The 22170-nt window shown below is 35.6% G+C and overlaps 1 protein-coding gene across 1 annotated transcript in view; it reads right to left on the bottom strand.

Moving 5' to 3' along the window:
- ZDHHC13 (zinc finger DHHC-type palmitoyltransferase 13) overlaps positions 1–19856 on the bottom strand; it is a 58718-nt gene extending 38862 nt beyond the window's left edge. The window contains exons 1-4 of the mRNA XM_051964079.1: positions 19743–19856; positions 5374–5522; positions 3149–3271; positions 1312–1389 (exon numbers count right to left, since the gene is read on the bottom strand). Of these exons, the coding sequence (XP_051820039.1) occupies positions 1312–1389; positions 3149–3271; positions 5374–5522; positions 19743–19769 (377 nt within the window). The 5' untranslated portion in view covers positions 19770–19856. The remainder of the gene's footprint in view (positions 1–1311; positions 1390–3148; positions 3272–5373; positions 5523–19742) is intronic.
- Between the last annotated feature and the right edge of the window lie 2314 nt (positions 19857–22170).

Raw genomic sequence — 22170 nt, 5'->3', positions numbered from 1 at the left:
GCCTCTCACACTTGATGAACCAGATGCTTAATAGCCCAGCAGAAAAAAAGAAGCTGAGATTTGCCAATACTGGCCACTTCTTGCACATATATGCAGATGCTACATATATATGACCCAATATTTTCAAGTTTTTTGAAATGGGAAAAAAACACATTCCTCTTATACTACTTTGGCTTCAAAGCAATCTGCATTTAAAGGTTATCTTTCATGGATAATGAGATAGTAAAAGGAAACCAAAAAGGGCAGAAAAGTGACTTTTAAATGATAGAATAAATACTGGGTGGGTACTAGTGGGCTCTACTTTAACTGTTGGCATTTTATATTGGCCTATTTGTTCTTTGATAAGTATCAACACAGCTGAACCATTTGGGACAAATTCAGTCTTGTAGACCAAACTGTGTTTTTGAATCCATTGATTAAAGTTTTCAAATGGACATACATTCTGTGACTACTCTGAGTGAGGTCCATAACAGTTCATCTATATCAGTGGTTCTCAAGCTTTTGTTTTCAGTATCTTTATCCTCTTAAAAATTATTGAGAATCTCTCCAAAGCATTTTTGTTTATCTGGATTATATTTATAGACATTTACCATATTGGAAATAAAACCTATTTTTGAATTTGTAGACCCTCTAAAAGGGTTTCAGAGATCCCCAGGATTCTCTAGACCATACTTTGAGAACCACTGATCTATATGATTCATTATAGAGATAGGAGTTAGTCAAGGCTCTCACTGGTACAGGAAATTCTGAGGAGAAAACTTGCTTCCCCAATGCAAGACTGTCTAAGATAATTGCTTAACATATTAAGACATTTAAGATAAGGACAAACCCAGGCTGACATAGAAAGTATGTATCTGAGGCAAAAACTGACCCCAGGGTCTCATAGGCTTTCTGTACACTATTTCATTCAATCTCTCATGATTAATTATTCAAAACTTTGATCTTAATTATGGAAATAAAGTTTAATGACTTGCATTTGAGTCAGAATCATAACTGAACGCTACATTATAACAGAGGAACCAGTACTTCCAAAAGAACTTAAGTATAATGTGAAAAAAATCATCAATAGATTCTTGGATAGAGCTCTGTAACCGAGGCAGCATGGTTACATGTAACTTGGGTTCAAATCTCAGCAATTATAGCTCAGTGGATAACCCTGGGGATGGGCTTTACCTTTGTGAGACTAAAGGTTTTAAACTATAAGATAAAGATAATACTTGCAATTCTCAACTCACAAATTTGTTGTGAGCAAAGAGCTTGCAAAGCTTAAAAAACAATGTAAGTCTGAGCTCATCATTAGAAAACTCTTACCTGATGGCCCAGTGAAGTGGTGTTGAATTTAAGTCCCCACCCAACTGATCTACAACAGCACCTTTTGAAATATAAAACCTGTGCAGAAAAACAGAAATCTATTAAAACCCAAAATTCATAAGAAGAAATATTACACTAGTTAGATTTGTAATAAACACTAGCAAACATAGATACTATTTGTTCAGGAGAAGATCTGCAAATATAAGAGTTGAGAAGATATTTTGGCCTTCACAGATGAACCAGAAAATACATTTTCAGTTTTATGGAAGTCTGAAAGAGATTCTTCCTAGAATCTTATGCCTACTCTTAATCAAATGTTCTTGGCTAACAACTAATGACCTTGGTTACAAGTAAACTTCAGATATAACTTTTCTCCTACATATTTGAATACTGTTTTCTGCACATTCTCACTAGCCACATAAACCTTCAAAGTTTCATCCTAAAATATTTCATTATATGTATGCAATCTTAACATGGTAACAGAATAAAAAAATCATATCAGTTTTAATAGTGAATTCAATTTCTCAGCTATTCTGCTTTTAAAGTTAGACAAAGCTGGAAAGTCTTTCAGAAAAGTTTTGAGTGCTCTCATCTGGAAGCAAATTATAAAAAATCTTTTCTTAAAATTAGATCAAATAAATCTTTCTGAAATAAATTTGATACTTTACATGATAGTTTATTAAAGTAAGATTGACTTATTTTTAATGTAACACAAGGAAACAACTTATATTACTTTGTTATTACACCTCACAGTTACGGAAGACAGAATATGATGTGCAGAATAGGAAGTAGGTTTGGTGGTGATTAGAAGTGGGTAAAGGAGAGTACTATACAGTAAACCTGGAATCTGGCTGGAATCGGATTGTAAAGAGCTTTAAATGTCATTGCCAATTCCCCCTGGGAACAACAAAAAAAAAGAGTCCTTAGGATACACTGGACTTTTTTCAGTATGGGAGGATAATCAGAACTATATTTTAGAATACAAACCATGTCAAGAATGGGTTGGAACGGTAAAAGACCAGAAACATGGAGAGTAATAAGCTACTATGCAATAATCTGATGAAAGGTGATAAAAAATTGACAGATAAATGTGGTGTGAATGTAGAGAAAAAGGTTATAAAAGTCATTATATTGGTAGAAAAGACTTGTCAACTATTTGGATATAAAAGGTGAGGGTAATAATAAATAATATCAATTTTAAAAAACAATAAAAGCACATAGTCATTTCCAGATACTTATTCAAGAGTAGGATGTGTATGTGATAGAAATAACAATTTTTTTTGAAGAAATTTACTTAATCTTTTTAATTGAGTACCTATTCTAATGAGAACCTATCCTAAACTTATATTGATGAATGCCAGAATAGAAAATACGTACATTGAAGAAGTAAAAAGGATTGTGGGTACGTATATTTTAAAATTTTTATTTAAAGGGCAGCTCAAAATTCTCCCAATCACCTTCTGATCATACCTCCCAAATGTAAAACATTGTAAGATCACAACTAAACGAGATTAAAGTTTTCAATTTATCATGAAAGGCATTCCCCCTTCTCCTTTTCTTTAAAGATTTAATATTTTTTGTACTCAAATTTTGTCTTTATATTCACATTGATTTGACTAACGATCTGTTAAAATTCACATTTTCAAAGAAATGGTGGTAAAGACATGAGAATTTCTAAGGCACCAAGTAATTCAAAGAGAATTAAAAATGGGTTCTCATTCAAATTTACGCTTCAAAAAAAAGGAGAAAATTCACATAAGGAAAATAGAAAATGGAAAAAGAAAATCATCATCAATAAAAACAGAGCCATTTATGAAACACAATTGGCCAGTCTTACTTTACAAGATCCAGTCTGTTGTTTATAGCAGCCCAGTGTAAAAGAGACACATTTTCTTTGTCTGGTTGTCTGACATCATATCCAGCTTCTATCAATTCCTTGCAGCGCTCAAAAATCCCATATCTAAAATAAGGAAATATTAAAATCTATGCCACTGAGCATTATTTAAAAACATTTAAATACTAAAATGTCTCCTTTTAAAAGGTTTGTATTCTTATTAGTCTATATTACAGCTGAATAATGTGTCAATTATAAATCAAGATAAGATGACAATTTTGAATAATGTAAGATAATGAATTCTAATATGAAGTTTATGTTGATTTACTCCATATCCTGATTCAGAACAAATAATGCTAGGTTAGCAAATCTTCTAGGTCACAGTCAACCAGAAACTGTCTATGATTTTATGTGATAAGAAGAATGAAAAATCGAAAATGGATAGTGGTATATAACAAGACTCCATTCTCCATCATTTAAACAACTTGATGAATTTTGCTAAAAAAGAAATGCTTCTGTTTTTTCCTATAATTAGTTTTAAATATTTTATTAAAGTTCTACTTTAATACCTCTAGATAGCTATCGCAGTGCCTGGGAGATTGTGATGTGGAATAGGGAAAAAATGTCCTAGCTAAATCATAGAGAGCAGAGTTCGAAGCAGCAGGTGGGGCTGGCAAATTTCAGCTTTTAGAAAGGAGAAATTGCCTAACTAAAGCTTTCCTGGGTGGAAATAGGATGCCTTAGGCAGTGAGGGAGGGATCTGCTTGGAAAGCGGCTGGATGATCACTTGTCAGGAATATAGTGGAAGACATTTTTGACCAAGTGCTAGTTAAATTGGATGGACTTGGGGTCTCTTCCAGTACTGTGATTCTGTGATCAAAGGCTGTGCTAGTGGAATGCAAGGCCTAGAAGACAATTACCAAAAGGCTAGTCATCAAGTAATCAATTTTTTTGGTCACAACAATACATGAAAACTGCCTATCACAAATCTGCTAAGAAACAATTTCAGACTCACTACCAAGAAAAAACTTTTCAACAATTAAAGCAGTCTAAAAATATTATGCATTGCCTAAAGAACTAATAGGTTTTTCCAACTTGGAAGTCTTCCAGTTGAGACCAGAAAACTGATTTTGGTTATGTAATAATAGAACTTCCTTTCACATATGGATTGGACATGACCATTGAGATTCCTCATAATTCTCAAGTTTTATGATTCTGTGATATTTTTCCTTAAGTCTTTGACTGCTCTTCTGAACCACCCTGGAGTTATAATATTATCATCCTAGTGGCTTTTCCAAATCTTTATTCAACGCCATTTTCAGGAGATTTTTACACAATTTCCATTGTAGTCAAGTTCATTGAAGGAGTTCTCTTCCTTAACTGTTTATTTTTCTCAGTCAACCTTTACCTGTCTTTATTTTGCCAAGTCTTCCATGTGTTCTTACTTTAAGTGTGCTTTTTTACTGTCAATTCTTTTCTCCTGAAAGCTCAAAGGCCCTATTGCCTGTTATCTGAGACACCTGGCATTGAATTAAATCTATAACCTTCAAGAATTGACAGAGACCAATTGGATAATGTTGCAGAGAGATTCTGACAGGCTTCTATGGTTGAGACTATTCTCTAATTTTCAAAGACCTATTTGGTTCTTCTACATCTAAAATCTATATTAATTTCACTCATTTTTAATTTGTGGTCAATACCAGAAAAAATTTTTTGATAACCACTTCCATCAATTTATCTTTTTTTCCTTATAAATTTCCATTAGCATTTTAATTCATTCATATAAAGAAATGCATTAGTACTTTCTTTGATTGATAGTACATTCAATATACAAATTAACTTATTTAGTACTATCATTTCCAATTTGTTGACTTGTCCTATAAATGAACATTAAATGTACCTTAAACTTTTTAGATCAATCAACAAGTATTGATTGAATACTTACAACATGCAAAGCTATTTGTTGGTATAATAAGTATCATTGTTATTAAGATTAGGGTCAACTTTTAAAACATTGGATGAATATCTAAATAAATGTATTCCCAAATACTAAATGTTCTTTGTTATTTTAAATGCAACCTTCTTTTATATTTTCTTAAATGTTATTGTTATCCTTCATAAAGGTGAAAGCAGCAAAACAATGTTTTGAATTGTACTGGACAGCATAGTATATATAGTAGGATATCAATGAAATTTATCCCAAGAACATATGATCATAGAGGACTTACTGGGTAGCTTTCACAATGTCACAGTTACTTGAGTCCTCTATAAGAGGCAAAGCTTCTTTTTCCTTTGCTGGTTCTCTGTTTTCCTGTACAGAGATATTTCGATGGCCAAATCCTGAAGACCAATGGGAGCCATGACTGTGATTCCTGCACTGAAGATTTACAATGCAAAAAGTTATAAAATCATCATTTTCTTTGTGATATAATCACAAATAATCACAATAATCAATTGAGCAAACAAACATGATAACTATGTGTAGAGGGCTGAAACTCTTGAGTTGATGCACTGAGGTCAGAACAGCCAAGCACTTGAGGCTAACTACCAACTGGACAATACTCTATGGGCATATGCTTGGAAAATGGCCCTTCCTACCATCCTGTGCTGGCTCAATGATTTGGTGTATACAGAGGATTATAGGAGGAACTAGGGGGTGGAGTAAGACTAGCCAGAGTCACTTTTGGTGGTGGACGAGGAAGAAGGCGGTTGTAGAGATCCTACTTTCATCCCCTTCACTTCTACCCCTAAAGACCAAGAATAAAGACTAAGGACTTTTGATTATCCCGACTCTGGCTGATTCTAAGGTATCCTGACTGCTAGCACGGTCATCACAACTATGTTACTCAACTAGTTAGCATTTTGAAGTATTAGATATGTATCCTGGGGAATGTATCCTTCATATTTCTTAATTCTGCCAACATTCCCCAGTGACTGACACACAATAAGTGTTTACTAAATACTTTCTCATTCATTACTATAAAACCATAATTTGTGTAAATCATTACAAAATGATGCTAATGACTCTGAATTAAGAAAGAACATCCAGAAATATAGGGTGATAAATTATGTCAAGGCTGAATATGTTAAGAAAATGAGAAGTAAGAAAAAGACATAGAACTTGGTAATTAAGAGTTTATCAGTAATTTTGATGAAAGCAATTTGAGATCAGTGATGAGGTTAAAAGCAAAACTTCAAGAAGTTAAGCAGTGAAAGAAGAGGAAACAGAAGCAATAACTAAACTGGCTTGTAATAGGATTTGGGCTAGAAAAGGGATAGTGGAGCTACAGAATAACAAGAAGGATAGTAGGGTCAAGTGAAGTTATTTTAAGGCTGGGGAAGATCTAGGCATGTTTGTAAACAACAAGGAAAAAGTCAGTAGATAAGATGAGATCTTGTAGATTGGTGAAAGGATGTTAGAGCAAGCTGTTGGATGAGATAGAAAGGAAATGAAATCAAAAATATAAGTTATGGGATTGGTTTTGGGGAGGAGAACTATATCTTCACCAGAGACTCTAGTAAAAGACAGTATGAGATCCTGTCAAAAAGCTTTGAGATGTACAAAAGAGGAGAAATGTGAGACTATGGCAGATACTCTTCATTTTCTCAGTAAAATATGAAGCAGGGCTTTTTGAGACAAAGAAAAGGTAAAAGGGGTTAACGAGGTTTAGGATAGTCTTTGTGATTAGTGCTACACTGATCAACTAAGGAAGTATGAAAAGATTGCTTTATGACAGTGAGGGCCTGGAAGAGATTAGATAAAATCAATTTGTGATATACCCTGTAACCAGCATTTACTTGAGTTAAAATGGAGGAAGTAGATGATAAGGACAATTGTCAAGAGGAATTTGTCAAAGCAAGAACAGCAATAATAAAATGGAATAAGGAATATAAGAACAATGTTAGTATATAGCTGAACCATCTGAACTAAACGAAGTTAGAGTTGGGAGTGATGACTTGGGAGAGCATTGAATTATGGAAGGATAAGGGATTATAATAAGGACAAAGAATGAAGAACAGAGAGTGATGGAAGAATAAGAAGTTGTGGTCAGATACAGGATTTCAGAATTCTTTATCATGAAACTGGAACTTATAAATGAAGGTGATCAAGGGTATGACCATTCCTAGGTATGCTTGAGGTAAGATATAGAAAATGGGAGTTGAGAAGAAAGGAAATATCAAAATGTATATCATAGTCCATAATTATAAGTGAACAAGTTCAGGTAGAAAGAAATGCTGAGAGTCAGATACCTTTCTTTGAGAAAGGAAGAATGACCTGTGAACTGGCAGATAAGTACTAAAAGGTAGAGATAAGATGTCATATCCAGGTAAAACAAATTTCAAGGATTGAGTGAATGGTACTTCTATTTACTGAAGCTTCAATGTTATCCTTGGATATTCTCTTTTTCTTATTTCCCATACCCAATTATTTACCAGATCTTATCATTTCTACCCCTGAAATCTGAATCTTTTACTTTTTTTTAAAACCATTGTTGCCATTCTAGTAGAGGCCTGTGTATCTGGGCAATTACAACACATAAATGATCTTCCCACCTTCTATCTCTAATGTAATTCATTCTTCCATAGTCAAAATGACCATTCCATTGGATAAGTCTGATGTCATTATTTCACTGCTCAAAATCCTTCAATGATTCCTTACTACTAAATTAAATTAAAATTCCTTAACTTAGTATTCAAGTTCCATCAGTTTGCTGCCTACCTTCCTTTTCATCTTTATCTCATACTACTCCCTTCCAAATACATTACATTGGACTTCTAATCATCCTTTATTCTAGGATATCCTTTATTCTAGGATATCCTTTGATCAAATATACCTAGAACAGCACTTATCCAGCATTCCCTGAATTCTTATCACTAAATCTGACAAAAGAATGTGGTACAGTGGAAAGAGTGCTGGACTTGGGAGTCATGAGAGACCTGGGTATATACCTTGTCTCTGAAGATCAAAAGATTTGTGACAATAGGCAAGTCATTGAACTTATCTGAACCTCATCTGTAAAATGGAGATAATAACAAGTGTAGTACCTACCTCACAGGACTGGCATGAGCATCAAATGAAATATTATATGAGGAGGCTTTGCAAACTTTACAATACTACATAAATGTCCCCTGTAGTTATTCTCTCCATCTTTCAAGTTCTAGCTCAAATCTTTGCCTGACCCTCTCAGTGATAAATAAATTTTTCCTTCCAGGGACCTTGAACAAAACTTTGCATTTTTCTCATGCCCTTACCATACTTTATGCTGCATTGTAATTATTGGACTTAGTTAATATTTATACTATATTTGTACATGACATATCCTTATTGAAACACAGAGAAAATGAAACCTAAAATTGTTAGGTAAAGATATGTCTCTATTGGTATTATAAGAAATATTTTTGCCACAAAAACCTCATTCCTAATCACAAGTATGGAAGGAGACAGACAACTTCTGATGAGTTTAACATTTGACTAAGAATGATCATATAAAAGCCTTTGGTGAAAACAAATGATCTTTCATTCTCACTATAGAAAATAAATGAGCCCAAGTCCATATCAGAATATTACCTGCAAATCACTCTCTTGTTAATGAATGCTTTACAATTGCTCTCCAGTTTCTTCATACATTCATGTCTTGCCTCTCCTACACTGATAGGCTACTTAGGGATAAGCACAATATCTTCTATCATTTTTTCATTCTTAAGAGTACTTTTAATACAATTGAATGTTGCAGGATAACTAAAATCTGTTAGAGATTTGCAAAACTTTGCACCAGAATGCTTAAAACTTTAAGAGGACATTCTATGGTCAATGATAGGCAGTGTAGAATAATTTCCACAGATTGGGCAGTGTCAATTCTCATAATACTAGAACATTAGGCAGAGCTTCAGGCAAGTATGAAACAGGCCAGTAAGTATCTTATTACTGGAACTCTATAAGAGAGTGGATGAATACTGGTCAGAATGCTGTATAAGGCAACCTGTTGTACAGGTAAAGACTGCCCTAAATTTCAAGGTCTTTTTCAATTCTGAGATCATATGACTCAGGAATTCTAAGAAAAAAATTCTACTGTAAGACAAATATTGTTAGAGAGCTAATAAATAAAAAGTTTTATATCAGATCAAAGGTGGGGGGTTAGGAAAGTTTTTATTGGCAAAGAAGGATTAAAAAAGGCAGCAAAGGAGACAACTTTAAAGGAAAAATAGAAATTTAACAGGCAAAAACAGGGAGGAGAATATTCCAAGATTGGGAAACAATATGAGAAAAGCAAGAGGAAGAAAAATGCACAATTTATTTATGGAACAAAAATTTGACCAATTTGTCTGGAACACAAGGAGAGAATACCATGAAATAAGCTGGTAAGACTGAGTTTGGAACAGGGATCCTTAACCTTTTCTGTATCATGGTCCCCTTGTGCAGAATCTGGTGAGGGTATGCATCCCTTTGAGAAGAATGTTTTTTAAATGGATACAATAAGACATAAAGCATTACAAAGGAAACCAATTTTATTAATATACAATTATCAAAAAACAAAGGAAACAAGCTCACAGATATGAAGAAAACACATTGAAAAAAACCTGAAGAATTATCAAATTACCTGAAAGCCATGATCAAAGATAATTTCAAGAAATTACCAAAGGAGAGTGCCCTAATATTCTAGAACCAAAAGATAAAGTAGAAATAGAAAGAATATCCCAATAACCACCTGAAAAAGATCTCAAAATGAAAACTCCCAGGAATATTATAGTAAAAATCTAGAACTCCCAGGCTAAAGAGAAAATACTTCAAGAAACAAGAAAGAAACCATTCAAATATAGCAAAGCCACAGTCAAGATCACACAAGATTTAGCAGATATCATATTAAAAGAACAGAGGGTTTGGAATATGATATTCTAGAAGGCAAAGGAGCTGAAATTATAATCCAAGAATAACCTAGCTGGCAAAACTGAGTACATTCCTTCAAGGGAAAAAAAATGAACATATAATGAAATAGGGGACTTTCAAGGATTCCTGATTGGAGGGAAAGCTAAAAAAAAAAAAAAATTTGATAAAAAAGTAAGCATGAAAAAGAAATAAAAAGGGACTCAATATGGTTAAACCTTTCTATTTAGGAAGATAATACATGTACCTTCTAAGAAGAAGGCCTACAATATTAGGCCTACAAATGAATTCGACATAGAAAGAGAGTATAGAAGTTAGTCAATTATATCAGGATGACATTTTTTTAAAAAAAAGATAAGTGAGAAAGATGGATGTCCTGGAAGAAGGAGGAAAGGAGAGAAAGAATGGGAAACATTATCTCACATAAAAGAAAGACAAAAGAAAAAGTGGAATGAAAAATGGTGAGGGGCAGGGCAGACAATGTTTGAACCTCAATGTTTGAGAAAAGGGGGGAAAAGGTACATGTGTTTGTGTATGTGTGTGTGTGTGTGTGTGTGTGTGTGTGTGTATACACATACACAATTAATTAATAATAGGTATCTAACTTACCCAATAGGGAAATAGAAGGGGACTGGGGTGAAGAGAAAGGAGATGTTGGTAGTCATGATAAAAGTCAGGCAGATAAAAGAAGGCAGTGGTCAGAAGCAACTCAGACCTTAGAGGAGGGCCAGGTTAAAAAGAAGCGAAACAGAAGAAAATAGAATGAAGGAAAATGCACAGGTAATAATAATAACTATGAATGTGAATATGATGAGCTCACCCATAAAACAAAAATGAATTACAGAATGGATTAGAAATGAGAATCCATCAATATGTTTTCTAAAACCACAGAATTTAAAAAGGGGAGGAGGGGTAAGTCAGAATCTATTATAATAGCTTCAGCTAAAGTTAAAAAAGCAGGGGTATCAATCATGATCTCAGACAAAGTAAAAGCAAAAACAGACTTAATTAAAAGAGATAAGTAGTCTGGAAGAATTAAAGGTCAAGAATATTGAAGGGGTGGGGGGTGTGGAGGAGGGAGAAAACATGAAGAAAGATGGCTTAGCAGTACTATAGCTCAAACTGTATTACAAAGTGGGAATCAGCATACCAATGTACTAGTTAAGAAATAGAGTGGTGGTAGATCAGTGGAATAGGTACACAATACACTAGTGTTCAATAACCCCAAAGATCCAGGATTTTGGGACAAGAAATCACTATCTGACAAAAATTGCTGGAAAAACTAGAAAACAGCTTGGTTGAAATTAGACATAGACCAACATCTCATACTATATGAAATATGAACATATTTCATGAAAATAAGGTCAAATGGAAAAATGATCTAGACATATAAGGTGATATCACGAGTAAATTAAGGAGAAAATGGAAAAATATACCTGTCAGATCTATGGACAAGGGAAGAATTTATATCTAAATAGGAGATAAAGGGGATTACAAGAAGTAAAACTGACAATTTTGATTACGTGAATTTTTAAAGTTTTTATATTAAAAAACGAGTCAAAATTAGAAGGAAAACAGGAAACTGAGGGCAGGGTGGGGGTAGGGGAATTGCACCAAGGGTATATGAGAAATGCCTCATTTCTCAAATAGGTAAGGAACTAAGCCAAATTTATAAAAAATAAGAGCTATTCCCTAGTTGATAAATGGTCAAGGGATATAAACAGGCAGTTTTCAGAAAAAGAAATCAAAGTTAACTATAGTTCTATGAAAAAATGCTATATATAATAATCACTATTGATTGATTAAAGAAATGCAAATTAATTTTAAAATTCTGGGATACTACCTCATACCTCTCGGATGGACTAATATAGCAACAAAGAGAAATGACAAATGTTAGTAAGGATATGGAACCATAGAAAATAAAGTAATATCAGTACTAAACATATATGCACCAAATGGCAAGGCATCCAAATTTTTAAAGGAAAAGACAAATGAATTACAAGAGGAAAGAGAAAAATTATGTTAGTGGAGAATTTTAATTTTTCCTCTTAGAACTATATGAATCTAACTATAAAATAAATAACAAAGAGTTGGAGTATATGAATAGAAATGCAGAAAAGTCAGATATGATAGACCTCTGGAGAAAAATGACTGGGAACAGAAAGGAGTATGCCTTTAAAAAAAAAAAAAAAGCTGTGCAGGGCATCTTTGTTTAGGGTAAAAGGTCTCACACACAATCAAATGCAGAAAAGCAGAAATATTAGATGTACTCTCCTTATACTATAAGGCAATACAAATTACATTTAATAAAGAGCTATAGAAAACAGATTAAAAGCTAATTGGAAACTAAATATAATCCTAAAAAATAAGTGGGTAAAGAAACAAATCATAGAAATAATCAATAATTTCATTAAAGAGAATGGCAACAAAGAAACAACATTCTAAAAGCTGTGGATTGTAGCCAAAGTAGTAGTTGGGGAAAATGTTTATCTCTCAATGAGTACATTAATAGAAAGCAAGAAAAGATCAATGAATTGGTCATGCAACTAAAAAAAACCAAAACAAACAGAAAAGAACAAATTTCAAATCTTCAATTAAAAATCAAAATGGAATTCTTGAAAAATCAAAGGCAATATTAATAAAATTTTCAAAAAAACTACTTAACTTATAAATGAAACTAGGAGCTGGTTTTTATTGGGGAGGGGGGAACCCACAATAAAAGATAAACCATTAGTGAGTTTATTTTTAAAAAGATAGAAGAAAACCAAATGTCTTGCAGGTGAATATACCACTCATGAAAATGAAATTAAAGCAATTATTAGGAGCTATTTTGGCTAATTTTATGCAAGCAAAACTGATAAACTTGATGAAATGGATGAATATTTACAAAAATAAAAGTTGTCCAGATTAGCATAAAGGGAAATTAGGATACTGAAATAACCCTATCTTAGAAAAAATGGAAATTAAACAGCTCATCAATGAACACTCTAAGAAAAAATCTTCAGAACCAGATGAATTCACAAGTGAATTATATCAAACATTTAAGGAACAATTAATCCCAATATCATATAAATTATTTGAAAAACTAGGCAAGGAAATCTTATAACTTTCTTTTTATGACAAAATTTAGTTTTGATACCTAAACCAGAGACATCAAATACAAAGAAAAAAAACTATAGACCAAATTCCCTAATGAATATCAACACATAAATTTTAAGTAAAATACTAGCAAAGAGTTTACAGCAATGTCACAAAGATCACACACTATGACCAAGTGTGATTTATACCAGGATTAAAGGACAGGTTCAATATTAGGAAAACCATTAGCATAACTGACCATATCAATGATAAAAACTACAAAAATCATATACCAATTGATACTGAAAAGACTTTTGACAAAATAAAATATCCATTCCTATTTTAAAATACTAGAAAGCTGTGTGACCCTGGGCTAGTCACTTAACCCCAATTGCCTCAGCAAAACAAAAACAAAAACATTAGAAAGTGTAGGAATCAAAGAAGGCTTTCTTAAAATGATAAACTTGTGAAGCATTCCCAAAGGATTAAGAATGAAAAAAGAATGCACATTATCACTATTATTCAATATTCTTTTAAAAATGCTACCTATAGCAATTAAAAAAAGAAATGGAATAAAATAGGGAATGAGTAAACAAAACTATCACTCTGCAGATGATATGATGATATACTTAGAGAATCAACTGAAAAACTAATTGAAACAAGTAACAATTTTAGCAAAGTTATAAGATACAAAATAAACTAATATAAATCATCAGCATTTCTATATAATACTAACAAAACCCAGTAAGAGGAGATAGAGAAATTCCATAACTGCAGACCATATAAACTATTTGAGGCCAGGGATTATATGAACACAATTATAAAACATGCTTCACACAAATAAAGATAGATCTAAATACTTGGGGATACTTTAATCTGAACCAATGTAATAATAATGAAAATTCTCCCAGTGTTAATTTATTTATTCAGTGCCATACCAATCAAACTACCAAAGAATTATTTTATAATGTTAGAAAAACTGGCAACAAAATTCATCAAAGGGCTTAATGGAAAAAAATGTGAAAGAAGGGAGTCTAAAAGTTTCAGGTTTCAAACTATGTTACAAAGGGGTAAACATCAAAATAATTTGGTACTAGTTAAGAAATAGAGTAGTTAATCAGTGGAAAAGATTAGGCATTCAGTATATAGTAGTAAAGACCACACTAATCTAGCATTTGATAAACCTAAAGATCCAAACTTTGGGGTTAGAACTCACCATTTAACAAAAATTCCCAGGAAAATTGGAAAGCGGTTTGGCAGAAACTAGACACAGACCAACATCTCATAAGTATATCAAGATAAGATCAAAATGGATAAATGATTTAGACATGGTTCAAATGATTTTAAACTCTGAGATACTACCTTACTCCCTTCAGATTGGTTAACAGGACAAAAGAAAGACAAATGCTGGAAGGGATGAGGAAAAATAGAGACAAAGACACTGCTGGTAGAGTTGTAAACTAGTCTAACCATTCTAGAGAACAACTATTCCCAAAGGACTATAAAACTATGTGTACCTTTAACCTAATAATACCATAGGTAGGTCTGTATCTACCCCGCAGAGAGATCAAAGAAAAGAAAAAAAGAGCTATTTGTACAAACATTTTTAAAGCACTGGAAATTGAGGGGATGTCTGTCTTGGAAATGGCTGAACAAGTTGTAGTATATGATTGTAATAGCACACTACTGTGGTATAAGAAATGACGAGCAAGAAAGTTTCAGAAAAACCTGAGGAGACTTACATGAATAAATACAAAGTGAAGTGAGCAGAATCAGAAGAAGACTGCACATAGTAATAGCAATACTGTAACAAATATGAATTGGGAAAGACTTGGCTACTCTGATCAAGACAATGATGCAAGATAATTCCAAAAAACCCAGAATGAAAGATACTACCTATCTCCAGAGAGAGGTGATGAACACTCAATGCTGACTGACACCTAATTTTTAAAAATTGTCTTTATGTTCTTTTGTTTTTGCAATATGGCTAATATGGAAATACATTTTACATGATCTCACATATACAATCAATATCAAATCACTTGCCTTCTCAAGAAAGGGAGGGGGGTAGAAGGGAAGAATTTCAAACTCAATTTTTTAAAAAATTATTTTTAAAAATGAAAAATTTTAATTAAAATATTTATATCTAATTAGAAAATATTTAAATAAATAAAGATAACCTCTTAATTGGATTGTCTGATTCAATTTTTTTTTCTCTTCAGCATATCGATTAATTACTTACCAAATGTGAGGGGCTACAGATTCAAAAATCAAAATCGAAACAGTCCCTCAATTCAAGGACCACACAGTTTTACTGGGGAGATGACATACAAAATATACATAAATATACAATATGTAATAAATACATACAAAAATAAGCATATGCAGGATACATACAAAATAAATGCAAAGTAATTTTCAGAATCTGACAATAGGAAGTAAGGCATCAAAGAAGTCTTCATATTGATTGGGATATCTGAGCTTATTCTCAAAGGAAAGAAATTTTCTGAGAGGTAGAGTAAAGAAGGATTCGTTTTAAGATGGGGGTGAGCCAATAAAAAGCAACAGTGATAGCTGATATAATATTCTATGTGAGAAATGGAAAGAAGGGCAGTTTGGCTGTTTTCTAAAGTGTAGGAAAGTTAGTAATAACACTGGAAAGTTGTATCCATCCAACTCAACAATTCAAATTGTAAAACACTTTAAATGCCAAGCATAAGATTTGTATTTTATATTTTATTTTAGAGATGATGTATAGCTCCTGGAATTTACTTAGCAGGGAAAAGACATAGTCTTACATGTATTTTAGAGTAAATGTGTGGAGGATAGATTGGAGAAGTGAGAAGTTTAAAGCAGGGAGAGCAACTAGGCTATTATACTAGTGAGTAGAGAGGAGAGGTCAGATCAAGAAATGTGGAGATAGACAAGTGAAAAGGTGTTAATTGAATGGATATTTGAGGTGAAGGAAAATGGAAGCATCAAAGATAATGCCAAAGCTGTGGATACACCCTTGACAGAAAGACAACTATTTGGTTGGTTTTAAAGAAAAGGCTATGTATTCTGTTTTGGTCTATTTTGCAGGGATGTCCATATCCATGGAACATCTAGATTAAAAATCTCCAAGAGGTAGTTGGTGATGTAACAGTGGACCTCAAGAAAGAAACTACCTTCCACATAATTGCCAAAGTGATACTCCTTAAGTACAGTCCTGGTCCTTTCACTCCCCAGCAAATAGCTCTTGTGATTTCCTCTAGCCTCCAAAATAAGTTACACTTCTAAAGCCCTTCTTTACAATATGACTCTAGCCCACTGTTCCAGGCTCAGATCCTTTCCTCATGGATCTGAGCCTCTGTCCCTATGTAGATAGCCCAATACATTCTGGACAAGCTAGCTATCTTGTTTACTGTTTGCTATACCTGGCATTCTATCCTTCTGCCATCTTCCTGCTTTTGATAGGCTGTGTCCCCTAGATTTGGAATATACTTCTTCCTGACTTATGCCTCTTAGAATCCTTAATATCATACAAAGCTCACCTCAAATGGCCTCTCCTTCAAAAAGCCTATTTTGCTCTTCCCAAGTGTTTTCCCTAGAAATTACTAAGTAGGTATTCTATACTTTTCTATATACATATTTCTCTCAATAGAATATAGGAGTTTGAAGATAAAAACTTTTGTTTCTGTCATGGTAATACCAGAAACTAGCACAATGTGCCTAATGCTTATAAGTTGAACTGAATCAATAATATTGTCAAAGGAGAGAAAAAGAAGTATAAGATACTACAATGATAAAAATAATTTAGAATTAAATGGACCTTGGAGTTGTAAGCCTACCCAACTTCTCTCTCACTAAGTAAAGATGGCATGGTCAAAACACAAACTATTCTTCTAAGAGGTAGATAAATATGGTTGTTATGCTGGGCATTAATTCAACACTGAACCATCATTTCTATCTGCTTTGATAGAGAGAACTAGACTCCCAAAGGCCCTAACAAGTGGCTATTAAAAGATTCAATGCTGTTTTGATCAAAACAACTATAGTTACATGCCTGATTTTCCATGCCTCTCTTCCAGTTCCCAAGTAATTACAAAAAGAAAATAATTTTTTCACACCTTTTCAGAAAAAAAAATAAGAGGAACAACATTTCCTCAGCATCCTAGAGATCTAAAGAAAGAGAATTATCACCATTATCATCAAACTTTTATTTGAAGATGGAACATTTCCTTTGGAGAACCCTTTCTCTGCCTCTAAATCTGGACTAGTTGGTTGATTTCCTCTCACTGAAATAGTAGATACATTCACATCTTTACATTTACCTACATGTTTTTTTTTCCTCATCTGAATCCATCTTCAAAATAACTACCTGAGAAAGGGTAAAAAAAAAAAAAAAACCAGAAGACACAGGACAAATAAACAAGCAAAGGTGAAAGGACTCTAAACCAGCACTGGGAAAAAACAAACCAAAGCAAAGTAAAGGGAAAAAATAGCCTCTCCCAGGGGAGTGGAATCAATTAGAGCTATTTCAAAAGATTCAAGGTCAAGGTGAATTGGTCCACTAAGAGCGTGTAACCAAACACCTCCTATAAGGAAGCCTTGTCTCCTTTAATCTTTTCCTCCCACTCAGCCCAACCCCCAAGGAAGGGTCAGCATTTCTACCAGGTCTAAAGGAAAAGAAAAAAAAAAAAAAAAAAGTATTATTTAGTGGCATCTTGGTGCATAGGAGCAGAACCAGGAACACTGTGGTCCTCAGATTTTCTCAACCAATGCTTACCTATCACTTTAGCTCCCACCCCCCCACAATCATTCCCTGCTTCAATATTCTCCCCCTTTCCTATCATTTTATTTCCCTCCCCATTCACCTGCCTCCATCCCCTAAATTTTTTTGTCTTTCCCTAACTAAATTACCTATCTAAGCTTTCTAACTGTCCCTTCTCTAGACTTCTCCAAGCCTCTTCAATACCAGAATTATCAAGCTTTTAGTCATTCTTTAATATCTTTTTTTTTTCTTATCAATCAGAATCATAGAAACTTGTTGCAAGGCACCTCAGAGACCCGCTAGTCACACCTCTACTTGAATAGAAATTCCTTTCACAACTTTGAAAAAGCGTCATTCAGGGTCTATTTGACTGTTTTCAGCAATGGGAAATTCATCATTTCCCAATACAGCCCATTACATTTTTGGGGCAGCATCAAAGTGATAAAAAACAAAACAAAACAAAACCCTCTTTATTATCAAGTCTGAATCTGCCTTTCTACAACTTTAATTTTATTTAGTTCTTCCAGGGTCCAAGTAAGAAATCTAGCTTTTTCCATCTGACAGCTCTTTCAATACTTAAAAAGGGTATTCCTTCCTCTCAAGTTTTCTGATTAAACATTGTTGGTTTTTGGAAGAAATTATTGTACAGCATAGTGACGAGTCCTCTGTGGGCCTTATTCTGCAATGTCCCACTTGGTCAATGTCCTCCCCCAAAATGTGAAAAACAGCCCTTGTCTTGATATTTCAGATGTGATCTAACCAAAGCATAAAACAGGTGCAATGGAAGGAAGTCAGTTCAAGTCAACTTGGGTCAAAGTCCAGCTCTGCTGGTTTTTACCTCTCTGACTGGGGACAGACAAGTTATTTCAACTCCTCTTCCAAGATTAATTTAATAAATTAATATTTAATAAAGCCTGCCCCTGCTGCCCTATCTCTTATTTTTTGTTTCTTCTTCATTCTTCCCCATATCCCCTTTTCTTTCTTTCTCTACCATCTACTTAGCCACTTCCCTTTCATTCTCCTTTCCACATATCCCCATTTCCCCTTTCCCCTTTTCTCCCATGATGCACCACTTTTATTGTGACCCTGAATAAGTTATTTCACTTTTCTATAAAAAGCGGAAAATAAATTAGATGACCACCGTCCAAGATCTATATATTTACAACCTATACTCAATCATCTGCCCTCCTTAAGTGTGAACGTTATGCCTCTATTAATGCGGCCCTAAAATCGGCACCCCTATTACCCTGAAACTCCTTTAGTCTTTCTTCCCACCCTCACAGCCCCATTCTCCTTCCACTCCAGCCCCTTCTTCATTTACTGACCCAAGACTGCACTTGCTCAGCATCCCCTTCTCAGACCTCCCCTCACTTCTGCAGCTCCCTGTTCCCACCATGTGACACCGCTACTAGGTGACTCAGGACAAGTCACCCCACCTCTCCCGTTTTTCTGCTTAAGCTGGAGAACCCCAGATCTAGATCTTAGAGGGGTCCAAATCGGCTCATTTTACAGATGAGAAAACGGAGACCCAAAGAAGTGGCTTTCTGAAGAACTCACAGAGAGGATCAGAGGATTACAGATGCGGAGTTAGAAGGGACCTCGGTGGGCACTTAGACTGACTGCCTCGTTTTACAGGTGGGGAAACTGAGGCCCAGAAGGGTTAAGCGACTTGGTAACGAGGACGGCGGAATTCGAACCCCGGCCCCGCCGCGTCAGCCCCTGTGTTCTCTCCGACCCCTCACCCGCAAGCTGAGGGGGATGGGAGGGGAGAGATAGAGGATGCGGAGAAGCAGGGTCGCCAGTGTCCTCCGCGCATCGCAGCATCGACCCCAGGCTCCGCGGGCCGCCTCGGCTTCAAGCCCGGCCGCGGCCGCAGCTCTCACCTGGGAGTTCGGGCCGGACCAGTCCATCTCTTCCTCCACGCGGGCCCCGAGCACCGGGAAACTCTGAGGGCGGCCCGGCTCCGTCCCAGTCGGTCCCAGTCCCACCGCCGCCGCCTCCGCCTCCGCCGCCGCCTCCTCCGAGAGCCGCCGCCTCCCACTTCCTGCCCCTGTCAGCGCCGCGGCCGCTTCCTGCTCCCCGAGCCGCCCGCCAATCACGGCGCGGTCCGGCCAATCCGCTCCGAGGGGCGGGGTCTCGCTCTCGCGGGGCGGTCCAGGTGCTTGCAGCCCGCACCCCGGGCCCGCGGGCCCCGCCCCTCCGTGCCATCCTCGCTGTCATCCTCCCCGCTGCGCTGCGGCCGCAGATTCTAGGGCCGGCAGTTCGCTGGTCTGCCCCAACTCCCCCTTCTATGGGGGGGAAACTGAGGCCTGCCTGGGGACTGAACCCAAATCCACTGCACCGGCTTGCCGTCTCCATCATCTCTGTCCCTTTGCTTTATAAAGTGAGACTGTTGGATGCAGCTCATATATACCTGGCACATATAGCTGCTTAATAAGTATTTATGGACGGTCTGGTCTGTCATTAAGTGTCTCCTAGCTGCCAGGCTGGCAGTGTCCGGCCCCTAATTCATCTGCGGGGTGAGAAGCTTGCCCCCTTGCCAACACCATTATGGCTTTTAAACAGCAGAGTCTCCAGATTCGACCAAATCGATTATGTATAACAACTAGCAGGTGATGATGATGATGATGATACGTATATAAAGCTTTAAGATTTGAAAGGCACTTTACAGGGATATTATCTCGTTTTATCTTTGCATCAATCCTAGTATTCTCGTTTTGCATGGAAGGAAACTGAGGCAGACAAGTGAAATGATTTGCAATAAGTTGCAGAGAGGCAACATAACCTAGGCATAGCAAGTAACTCTTCGAACCTTACGCCTGGGTTCAAATCCTGCCTTTGATACACACTGGCTGTACAATCCAAGGCAAATCATTTCACCTTTCTGTGATCTATTCTAGACACTCAAAGACAATCACGTTGCATTGGTGTAAGGGAAGTTTCTCACCTGGAAGTTCCCTATACCAAAGCTTCTTAAACAGTGAGTTGAGAAGGGATGCGTAACTGAACGTGAGGGTCACGAAATTAATGATTTATTATCAGTAAATGTTTGTGTATACCTTATACACCCCAGTCGAGTGAAAACTTCTCGGAGTGGAAAAAGTTTAAGAACCCCTGCCCTATACCCATGAAAATACAGGTTTAGTTCCTGTTTATTCTATATGAGTCCCTGTCGGTAGACTGAGGACGGGAATCGTTTCCTTTTTGTGTGTTCCCAGCAGCAAGCTCCGTGTGTGGGTTGTAGCAGGAATGTCAAAGGGGCTTATCTAAAGGGACTGGGATTCGGAGGTGGAGTAATAAGAAGGGGGAGATCATAGGCTAGCTGGAGGCAATTTTCATCCACCCACCCATCCCAGAGACTTCACTTCTGGGCTCTACAAATAATACTAAACCATCCCTCCCAGTTTTCTCGAAGAGTGAACAGCATTTCCAAAGTACCCCAAGCATGATAAACTTTTCAGTTTTATTTTCTTTTTAGAAATTCATTCACAGCAAATCTTACGCCCTAGAGAGTAAGCAAAATACACGAGTTGATGTAGCCTAATCCCCACATGAGTGATTTCTTGCTTCTTTTCTCTCGTTTCTTTCACTGGGTAACCCTCAATAAGCTACTTAAGAACCATAACGACACATATTTGATGTTCTTAGTGATAGTCACTTAATGTTCATCAAGGGCTTCCAAAATCTGATAAGAAGACTGGGGAATTCCAGTCTTCCGAAATGTTGCTTGCTTTTTATACATCAAAAAATTAATATATAAGATAGTGATGTGTGGTCAGAGGAGAAACACACACACACACACACACACACACACACCCCTAATCTGTGAGTTACATGATTTCTGTAATACTTTCATGGGAAAAACCCCACAACAATATTTCCATTTTAAAGATTACACTAAGAAGTCTGATCAACTATGGGGATTTAAAATGTATCACATAGCAACCTTCCCTGATAATGACTCAGATACCAGGGTCTTGGTTGCTTTCGAAAGAAAGAAATTTCATTTACACTTGACTAATAACTGCTGTGGGAGTAGGCAGTTAGTAAATTTGTCATAGCTATTCCTTTGGTAATAAGAAATATTTTTTGACTTGAATCAACTTGAACTTATTGCCTTCTCATTTTTGGAGACACCTGAAAATTGAGTGTTTCCTGAACTGAATTTACTGGAATATCCAGAATCTAATGAATTACATTCAGAGGATGAGTGATTCCAAAATAGTTACTTCCTGTTGAACTTAGAACAGTCATCACCTGGATTATATGCTGGCATACTAGAAAAACTAGGACCTGTCAGAACAACAATAA

This window comes from Antechinus flavipes, chromosome 6 (genome assembly GCF_016432865.1).
Source record: "Antechinus flavipes isolate AdamAnt ecotype Samford, QLD, Australia chromosome 6, AdamAnt_v2, whole genome shotgun sequence".
Lineage (NCBI taxonomy): Eukaryota > Metazoa > Chordata > Mammalia > Dasyuromorphia > Dasyuridae > Antechinus > Antechinus flavipes.
The sequence above is the reverse complement of the archived record's forward strand: the minus strand, read 5'-3'. Positions and strand labels throughout refer to the sequence as shown.